Source organism: Primulina tabacum, chromosome 15 (assembly GCF_025594145.1).
Source record: "Primulina tabacum isolate GXHZ01 chromosome 15, ASM2559414v2, whole genome shotgun sequence".
In the NCBI taxonomy this organism is placed as follows: Eukaryota; Viridiplantae; Streptophyta; class Magnoliopsida; order Lamiales; family Gesneriaceae; genus Primulina; species Primulina tabacum.
Genome location: NC_134564.1, coordinates 37,660,344 through 37,671,644, shown reverse-complemented (window position 1 = coordinate 37,671,644; position 11,301 = coordinate 37,660,344). Strand labels below are relative to the sequence as shown.

General features: G+C 31.3%; 1 protein-coding gene across 1 annotated transcript; it reads left to right on the top strand.

Annotated features, from left to right (window-relative positions):
• The first annotated feature begins 3,588 nt into the window (after window positions 1–3,588).
• LOC142526185 (uncharacterized) lies at window positions 3,589–4,041 on the top strand. Its single transcript, XM_075630435.1, has one exon. It carries the CDS (start codon window positions 3,589–3,591, stop codon window positions 4,039–4,041), a length of 453 nt encoding a protein of 150 aa, XP_075486550.1.
• The last annotated feature ends 7,260 nt before the right edge of the window (window positions 4,042–11,301 follow it).

Sequence of the window (11,301 nt, the reverse complement as noted above, 5' to 3'; positions counted from 1 at the left end):
CCAAAATGGTGGACGTACTAGTGTGTATTAGTGATTGGCTTAGATGTAAAGAAATTAACTTATACAAGGAGCACATAAGACAAATTCAACTTTCATAAGGATTGCGAAGAATTGATCATAAATAAGTCAATATTTAACTTGTTTAATAATTTTTATGGGTAGTTTGATTTTTGTCACATTCTTTTATAAATCAAAATATAAATTACTTTTTTGGAAATGAAGATGTTTTTAATAGAAGTGCAATTATTTATTAGTTATTGATGTTCATAGAGAGGAATGTGGCTTAGTAAGATGTACTAGGTAAGTTGGTATTGGATATATATTTAAGATTTTATGTAGTAGATGTATTTCTAGCTTCTCATTAATTGAGTAAATCTTACTTTAGTTTTTTCATTTGTAAATTTGAATCTTGGTATATAGTATATTTATATGATATTTTTATCTGTAGGTATCCTCGTGCACATGACAAAGTAACACATAATCTTCAAGCGTAAACTCCAAAAACCTCGTGGTAGAATAATAGCTCATTGATGTGATGGTTTAAGGAAACATTGACTTGATATGTTAACTTTTGTTTTAAATTTCTTAGATTAACCAATAAATTGTTTCGGTGGAAGCCGATGGTTTTGCGATTCACATACCTTTTTGATTGCTCAATGTCTATGTGTTTCAGTTTCTATTTACTTTGAAGCTTTGAATATGAGAGTTTATATGGTACATTGAGCAATCTACTTTTGATCAAATAAAAATAGTTGAATTTAAATTCAGAAATGACTATGAAATCACTATCACTTCGCAATTCATTTCATTTTCGGATTGATGAAATAAATATGTTGGTTTGATCACCACAAGTGTTCGGGGTACTTGCCGTTTTGTTGAGTTGTAGCGTTGATTTTCCTATATTTGGCTACTGAAATGTAGGTGTTAAAATATTTTTTTTAAAAAAGTCAAGTATGGGGTCGGAGGGAAAAAAAACTCCCAATTTTTATCGAGACGGAGATTGGATATGAGGGTTGTGGGACGGGTCCCAACCTGACTCCAAACCTAGTCAAGATGGTGTTCAAATGAATATGAAGTGAGCCAGATCTAAGGATGTAATTAATTATGAAGCAAGTTAATTAGAAATGCAATTACATACTTGAATTTATATTTTTTAATATATGTTAGAAGACTCTCAATTTGAAATGAAGTGAAATTTCATATTTCTTCCACCCAATTTGATGTGTTATGGTTGTTATATTCACTTCAAGCAACACTCTATTTAGTCTATGACTCTATTGCATGTATTTACTAAGAGATTATAATATTTCTCATCAAATTAAAATTTATTGTTTTCAAATAACTCAACTTGATAGGTCAAGTACAGAAAAAAAAAAGTTGGGAAAAATATTAAACTAATATAATAAATATTATTCAAAAACTGAAAATCTCTCATATAAACAACTCTCAACATGAATCTTGTAAAACTGGACAACAAATAATAATAAAAAATAAATTCAAAAAAAATTCGTTAAAATTAATTTTTAAGCAAGACAAAAATTGTTGGTGAAACTATATAATTTTTTAAAAAGCAGTGTGTGACAATGTACACGTAACAGCATTAAACCAATACCTGCAACGATAATAAAATAAATAATAATTTAAACTAGATATATGTGATACATATACAATAAATTAAAAGAAAACACTAGAATTAACAGCGGGTTTTTAACGTTCAAATATGTCACTAATTATAATTTTGTAATTTTCATATTGCTAAACAAGGATGGTTTAAAAAAAACTAGTCGACGGTTTTTAAAAATCCTTCTCAAAATTTAATAACGACGAAGCTCTTTTAAAAAGTTTGTCGCAAGTAGTATATAGTGGTGAGTCGTATTCAGATTAATGTATTATTTTTGCAAAACGTTTAATTTAGAAATTAAAGCAAAATTAATGGAGTATAAATGTATAATGACTATAATCCTTCCCACCTAACATCACTCTATATATTGCTTGAACCTGCCATGCATCTTTAATTAGCACGAGATATATCATGTATGTCTCCGTCCTATGTTACTACAGACCAGATTTATAATTAAAATAATTGAAAAATTACATTTTTTTATGATAGGTTTATTTTTATGTGATTTTGGTCTTCTATATTATCAAATTTCATTATTAGTTTTATTCTTTTTACTTATGTGACCTGATACGACACATATGCATGCACCGCTGATATTTGTAGTGTCACATCAACAATTCAAATAAAAAGAATTCAAATTGACAATATTCGAAAATACATAAAACTTAACTTTGATAACATGATAAATGACCAAAATCATCAAAGAACAAGTATATAAGACTAAAATTGCAATTCCCCTAAAAAAAATTAAACCTCTACCATTTCGAAATATAAAATGGTATGAGATATTGTGGAGCGGGGTTTGGTAATACCTACCTAGCTAGCTAGCTAGCATCACTAAATAATGATTCATTGTTCATATATGTATTATCTTTTAATTTGAAAAAAATTACATTTTTTCTATAATTTCTATTTTTTTTTCATTTTGGTCATATAAATAATGAATTTGTATTTTTAATTATGTAACTTGCATGTTTCATTTTTAGTCATGTTAACGCAGAATTTACATTTTTAATATTATAATTTACATTTTTTTCTTCATTTTGTATCATGTTAATAGTGAATTTGCATTTCTAGTCTCGTAACTTACATGAATAAAAATTCAAATTATTGTTAACGAGACTAAAAATTGAAAAAATTTAATTTACATGAACAAAAATAATAATTATCCTTTTAATTTTTCTATTCGACCACTATATTATAATCAATTCCGATCTTTGTATAAGGTTACACCCGCGGGTGCAGTCAGGATTTTAAAATATATGTGGCTGGCTCCGTCTCGTGTTAGACAATATTAACAGAGGTGAGCATTCAGTTTAATTGAACAAAATCAAGTTAATCAAACTTTTTTCGAGAAAATGAACCAACCAAAATTTATTACAAGAACCAAACGAACCAAACCGAAAAAATCATTTATTTCGATCGTAACCGAATTAACCAAACTTTAGAATGCTTTTAACAAAAAATCAAGTTTTATTTAAAAAATGTAATATAAAATTTGAATTAAATAAATTTAAATTTTACTTACTAAAGCAGTATATTTTAAAGTCAATATTATCACAATTAAATATTCAACATAATTTTAGAATTCTACTTCAAAGTCGAACTTACTACAAAAAAAACACAACTAAGAGATGAGAATGATACTTGATTTGTGAGGGTTCAACTTTTTTTTTATCACGAGACTGAAAAAAATAAAAATATGTGGGACTAAAGCTCACCCTAACCATAGGGTTGCTACTGCTAGCCCTCGGTACACCAATAAAAACGATATTAAGAGCTTATACATATGTCTATCGTCTTGGCTCTCCTACGATTTATACGTGTTACTAAGGCATTAAATATCTATGTTTTAGCTTGGACGACGCTTGATTGAAAGCAACTCATCTATTACTCCTAGATAAAAATCGAGCTCCCCCCTTACAACACCACCCACCTATCCTCTTCAGATTTTGAAGGAAAAAAAAATGGCAAGAGCTAACGAATTGATCGAATCCCAGAGTGAAGGAGCTCAGATTTTCCACGGAGAGGCAGTCTGCAAAGAGAAAATTGCCGAGGTCCTAGAGGAATTCTCATTGCTGGCCTGCTTATTGCGATTGAAAGATATTACCGAGTTCGGTTTCAACCGAAGCACTGGATTCATGTGGTTGAAACAGAAGAATAAAACAGAACACAAGTTCAAGAAAATTGGGCATACCATTCTCTACGATGTCGAAATCACGGTTTTCGTGAAGCCGCGTCACATGAAAAAGCTCACGGGAGTTAAGACGAAAGGGCGGCTGCTCCCAATGGCGATTTGCGAGATAGTTATCGGATCCCCATCCGATGATAAGGTGAAATTCGTGACTTCCACTGGTTTGTACCGTGCGCATCCCGTCTCGGCATTGGAAGCTGAAGATGAGAGCGTTGTGAGCAAATAGAGGCCATGTAGAGGTTGAATATTATCTTCGCAGTTGGCGAAGAACTAAGTATATTCAAATCACATAAAAATAAAGTGTTAATGGCTTACAATTAAGTCCCGATTATACCAGGAAAGGGTTTTTAAATATTCTCATTTTAAGATTCATCCATCCAAAACTATTATATCTTGCTCTCACATTTATAATTTGAAATGGGATTGGATCAAGTGTTGAGACACGAACAACAATCATCTAGCTAGTTATTTTCTATTTTAGCAAATTAACTCAACTCAAGTCGGAAATTACTTCTGCTGCGGTGGACTGTTTGTTGGATGTCTAGCAACTTTTATATATATATATATATATATATATATATAGGAGTTAAAATAGAACTCTGGTAGGATTAAACATTGATTACTATAAATATATGGCTAGGTAAGTCCTGTAATTGTGCAGAGAACAGAGAACAATAAATAAAATAATTTCATAGTTCTCAAGTCTATTTTCACCCAAAATTTTATTTCTTATTGTTGTGAAAAAGTAAAAATTTAAAAAGTAAAAATATCAAACTCTCAAATTTTACCAAACTAGACACTTTATAATATTTTTCTCTCTACTCAATTGTAATCAAATTTTTACAAATGCAGACCTATTTATAGGATTTCTTTGGAAAACAATTCAAAAACAATTTCATCATTACATACATCATCACACACTAATTTTCAATATCCAACACCTAATTTTACCTAATTTTCAACATTCAACATTATAATTTTCAACACAAATATTTTTCATATTTTCAACACTCCCCCTTGTGATGATGATCATGATACGATGATGTCTTCATTACGTGATTTTGTGCTGCCTCGTTAAAAACCTTACTAGGAAAAACCCATTGGGATAAAAACCATAGTAAGGAAAAAAGAGTGCAGTCACGTAAACTCCCCCTCATGTTGACACGAACAATTCTTCACAAATTTCGTAGATTACGCATCCCAATATTATATATGTGCTTTCTGAATATTGACGTAGGAAGTGCCTTTGTGAAGAGATCTGATGAGTTTTCACTTGATTGAATGTGACGAACATCAATACATTTATTCTTCTCTAGCTCCTTAGTGAATGCGAAGAACTTAGGAGTAATATGTTTAGTTCTATCGCTTTTTATGTATCCCTCTTTCATTTGAGCAACACATGCAGCATTATCTTCATATAGTATCACAGGCTTCTCGTCGAATGATAATCCACATGAGATTTGGATATGTTGGCTCATTGATTTTAACCACACACATTCACGGCTTGCTTCATGTAGTGCAATAATCTCGGCATGATTTGATGAAGTTGTTACAAGCGTTTGTTTCTGTGAACGCCAAGAAATTGCAGTGCCTCCACGAGTAAATACATATCCAGTTTGGGAACGTGCCTTGTGTGGATCAGATAAGTATCCAGCATCGGCATAACCAATTATACTTGGATTAGCATATTTTGAATACAAAAGTCCCAAGTCTGTCGTTCCTCGTAGATAACGGAATATATGTTTAATTCCGTTCCAGTGTCTCTTTGTTGGATATGTGTTAAATCTTGCCAACAAATTTACGGCAAAAGATATATCAGGCCTTGTACAATTTGTAAGATACATAAGGGCACCGATAGCACTTAGATATGGTACTTCTGGACCAAGAATATCTTCATCTTCTTCACATGGTCGGAATGGATCCTTTTCTATGTTTAATGATCTAACAACCATTGGAGTACTTAAAGGATTTGATTTATCCATACTAAAACGTTTAAGGATCTTTTCTGTATAATTTGTCTGGTGAACAAACATTCCACATTCTTTTTGTTCAATTTGTAAACCCAGACAATACTTGGTTTTTCCAAGATCCTTCATTTCAAATTCTTCCTTCAAGTATGACACAACTTCTTGAATTTCCTTATTCGTTCCAATGATGTTTAAATCATCAACATATACAGCAATAATTACGCATCCGGATGTTTTCTCAATGAACACACAAGGGCATATTGAATTATTTACATATCCCTTTTTCATCAAGTGATCACTTAGTCGATTATACCACATTCGACCGGATTGCTTTAACCCATATAATGATCTTTGTAATTTCACAGAATAACATTCTCTGGGTTTTGAACTTTGTGCTTCAGACATCTTAAATCCTTCAGAGATTTTCATATATATATATATATTACTATCAAGTGATCCATATAAGTAAGCTGTAACAACATCCATAAGACGCATTTCTAAATTTTCAGATTCCGCCAAGCTAATCAAATACCGAAACGTAATTGCATCCATCACGGGAGAATACGTTTCTTCATAATCAATTCCAGGCCTTTGAGAAAAACCTTGTGCAACAAGTCGAGCTTTATATCTCACTATTTCATTTTTCTCATTTCGCTTTCGAATAAAAACTCATTTGTATCCAACAGGTTTTACACCTTCAGGTGTAAGGACTATAGGTCCAAAAACATTACGTTTATTTAGCGAATCCAATTCAACCTGGGTGGCTTCTTTCCATTTTATCCAATCCTGCCGATTTTTACATTCACCAAAAGATTTTGGTTCATGATCTTCATTATCATTTATGATGTTGATTGCCACATTATAAGAAAATATATCATCAATTTCTTTTATATATTTTCGGTTCCATATTTTTCCAGTATTAATATAATTGATAGAAATTTCATGATTCTCGTCAGTTTGTGGTTCTGATAGAACATTTTCATCATCATGTGTTTCTTCAAGAATACAATTCTCTATTTTGTGATCATCATGTGTTTCTTCAGGAACATCATTCTTTATTTTGTGATCATCGTGTTTCTCTATGCATTTTCTTTTTCGATGATTTTTATCCTTGGAACCGACTGGCTTTCCACGCTTCAGGCGTTTAATGACATTATGAGTATCTTCAATTTGTTTCTTCGGAATTTCAATTCGAGCAGGGGCATTTGCAGCATGTATATATGATTTAGTTACCCCTTTTGTGTCTGCAAATGCATATGGTATTTGATTTGCTATTCTTTGCAAGTGCACAATTTGTTGTACATCTTTTTCACATTGTTTTGTTCTTGGATCCAGATGTAACAACGATGATACATACCATGTAATTTCTTTTTCGGTATGTTTCTGTTCTCCAACTAACATTGGGAAGATTTCTTCATTAAAATGACAATCAGCAAAACGTGATCTGAACACGTCGCCTGTCTGAGGTTCAAGATATCGAATGATTGATGGACTATCATAACCGATATAAATTCCAACCTTTCTTTGAGGTCTCATTTTCTTTCGTTGCGGTGGTGCAATAGGCACATACACCATACATCCAAAAATTCTCAGATGAGAAATGTCTGGTTCTTTACCAAATGCAAGCTGCAATGAGGAGTATTTATGATATGCACTTGGTCTGATGCGAATTAATGAAGCAGCGTGTAAAATTGCATGTCCCCATATAGAAATAGGAAGCTTTGTTTTCATAATCATTGGTCTAGCAATCATTTGCAGACGTTTAATCAATGATTCAGCCAATCCATTCTGTGTATGTACATGAGCAACATGATGCTCAACAATGATTCCCATAGACATACAATAATCATTGAAAGTTTGGGAAGTAAATTCACCAGCATTATCAAGTCTAATTTTCTTGATTGTATAATCGGGAAATTGATTCCTCAATTTTATTATTTGAGCAAGTAATCTTGCAAATGCAACATTTCGAATTGACAATAAACATACATGCGACCATCTGCTGGAGGTATCAATCAATATCATAAAGTATCTGAATGGTCCACATGGTGGATGGATTGGTCCACAAATATCACCCTGAATACGTTCAAGAAACATTGATGATTCAGTTTGGATTTTGGCTGGTGATGGTCTTATAATAAGTTTTCCAAGAGAACATGCTTTACATTAAAACTTATTATTCTGAAAGATCTTCTGGTCTTTCAGCGGATGACCATGTGTATTTTCTATAATTCTTCGCATCATTGTTGAACCAGGATGTCCTAATCGATCATGTCAATTGGTTAATATTGAAGAATTATCAACTACCATGTTTGATTCAATGAGACTTATATGTGTATAATGCAATCCAGTAGGGAGCATTGGTAGTTTTTCAATCACATATTTCTTTCCTGATTTATATGTGATAAGACACATATACTTCTCATTCCCTTCATTCATTGTTTGAGTATCATAACCATGAGAATATATATCATTAAAACTCAACAAATTTCTTTTCGATTGTGGTGAATATAAAGCATCATTGATCAAAAATTTTGTACCATTAGGTAACAAAAATTGTTTTTTACCACATCCTTTAATCAAGTCTACAGGACCTGATATTGTATTCACCGTTGTTTTTGTTGGTTTTAGTTCCAAGAAATATCTTTTATCTCGAAGGATAGTGTGCGTTGTACCACTATCGGGTATGCAAACTTCAGCTTTGCTCATAGCATTTCCATATTTGAACTTCAAAAAAAATATGCAATGAAATAAAATTACTGACAATACATATGTAAATATAACACATATCATAATTGTACAATAAAACATTATTATATGAATACATAAAAAATAAATTATTGTATATTTATATTCTACCATTATATTGTTCATTTTCAGAGAAATCATTGAGAAAATCTGTAGCATCAATATTGTTCATTTCTATCCCACCAACATATTGATCATTTCCAGAGAAATCATTCATAAAATCAGCAGCATCAAAATGAGTTGAATCACTCAAACGGTCACTGCGTTCAGTGAAGTTGGTCTCTTTTTCTTTCCCCTTTATCGATTCTTTATAGAGCTTGCAAAGGTGCTCAGGGGCTCGACAAATACGAGACCAATGTCCTGGAGTGCCGCATCTGAAACAAGAACTTTCAAATCTTTTCGAGTGATTTTCATTAACACTCATGTTCTCATGATGCCTTTTCTGTGGGTGGTTCGTGACGCCCTTTTGAGATGAGTTATAATAATAACTATCTCGATTGTTTTCAAAACCACGGCCGCGACCACGACCACGACCACTTCCACGTCCACGTCCACGACCACGACCTCGACCTCAACCTCGACCAAAACCTTGTCTCTGGATTTGATTTTGGTTTCCAGGTTTAAATTCATTTTTACTCACAGCATTTACTTCTGGAAATGCTGTTGATCCAATGGGTCGGGACTGATGATTTCTCATTAATAGCTCGTTGTTCTTTTCCGCCACAAGAAGACAGGCAATGAGTTCAGAATATCTTGCAAATCCACGCATTCTATATTGTTGTTGTAAAGTTATATTTGATGCGTGAAACGTGGAAAATGTTTTTCAAGCATTTCCGATTCTGTAACCTCATGTCCACAAAATTTTAGCTGCGAGATTATTCGATATATCGCTAAATTATAATCACTGACTTTCTTAAAATCTTGGAATCTTAACATATTCCATTCATCACGGGCGGTCGGAAGTATAACTTCCCTTATATGTTCAAATCTTTCTTTCAATCCTTTCCACAGAGCCATGAGATCTTTTTCGATGAGATATTCACATTTTAAACCTTCATCGAGATGTCGACGCAAAAATATTATAGCTTTTGCTTTTTCTTGTGATGAAGATATCCCATTTTCTTTAATGGTCTCGCTTAGACCCAATGACTCAAGATACATTTCTACATCGAGAGTCCATGACATATAATTTTTTTCCGTGATGTCGAGCGCAACAAATTCGAGCTTTGTCAAATTTGACATGATGGTACTAAAAAAATTACGATGCATTTTATTAGTTAATGAATATTGCAATACAAAGTAATGGATAAACAACAAGTACAAACATTTGTAAAAATAAAGAAAACACATGATGAGGATATTCTCCGATAAATAAAAGACTCGTGAGTATGATAACCAAAATAATTAAAAATAACCTTGAGAAAGCCATCTTCTTTTTTCTTCGAAAAATTTGATGAAGAATAATTTTTAGAGAATAAGAGAAAGTTGGAGTGATTGAATGTGTTTGTGAGATCATATTTATAGGGCAAAAACTAGCCGTTTTGTTACCGTTTATGACCGTTGGTGTACAAAAAATAAAGGTATGTATTTGTATAATTTTATGGTAATAATATGATGTATATAATATTAGTTATGTTTAAATAATTATGTATATCATATCATATTATTATAATGATGTGTCATAAGTTATTTTGTTTAAAAACCTTATAGGTTTTTATACTTGTCGTATCCCTTACCGGGAGTGTGGGATGTCGTCTTAACATCCTCCCAGGATTTATAACAAGTTTTTGAAAAAAATTATTTTTATTATTTCTAATTTTTATTATATAATAACATTATATTATATATACAATAAATAAATAACAGTAAAATAAATATTATTACTTTTGTTACCTTTTTCTTCTGTTTGGAGCTTGGAAAAGTATGAAGGACTTTTAGAGTTTCGTGCTGATAACGTGTTGTGAAAAAGTAAAAATTTATTGTAAAAAGTAAAAATCTCAAATCCTCAAAATTTACCAAACTACACACTTTATAATATTTTTCTCTCTACTCAATTGTATCAAATCTTTACAAATGGAGACCTATTTATAGGATTTCTTTGGAAAACAATCCAAAAACAATTTCATCATTACATACATCATCACACACTAATTTTCAATATTCAACACTTAATTTTACCTAATTTTCAACATTCAACATTATAATTTTCAACACAAATATTTTTCATATTTTCAACACTTATATAATTTGAAATGCAATAGCCTTTGGATTTAATGAAATCATGTATTTTTCTGTTCTGAATATATATTAATTAATAATCAATACACCTCTTCATTTCCCATCATAATCATAAATAAAATAAGTAAACACGACAAGCATTTTGATTACATTACTCGATTTGATAATAATTTTTATAAAAATGGTTGGAACAAAATCTTAAAATATATTCCAACAGGTACAAATGTTTTTAAAATATTTATTTATTCTTTTTTATTGGGAATATTTATTTATTCTAACTTTATAAACCTCTTAAATATTTTTTTCATTATCTTTCTAGATTGAAAATGGAATTTAAAACAAATTATTTTCATATGAGAAACAAAACCAAAATATCGATTTGGCAAGTAAAAGTAAGATAATAATAAGGAAAAAGAACAGCAGCTCGATTCCTGAATAAAAAGAACAGTTGCTGTCTTTCCCCTCTCGAGTTTCTCACTTTATCCTCCACTCTCTCTCTTCAGTTCTGATTCCACTACGTTGTAGCCTTCGTA

What these genes read in the sequence shown, in the direction of transcription:
- LOC142526185 (XM_075630435.1), top strand. Translation starts at nt 3,589, where the DNA reads ATGGCAAGAGCTAACGAATTGATCGAATCCCAGAGTGAAGGAGCTCAG.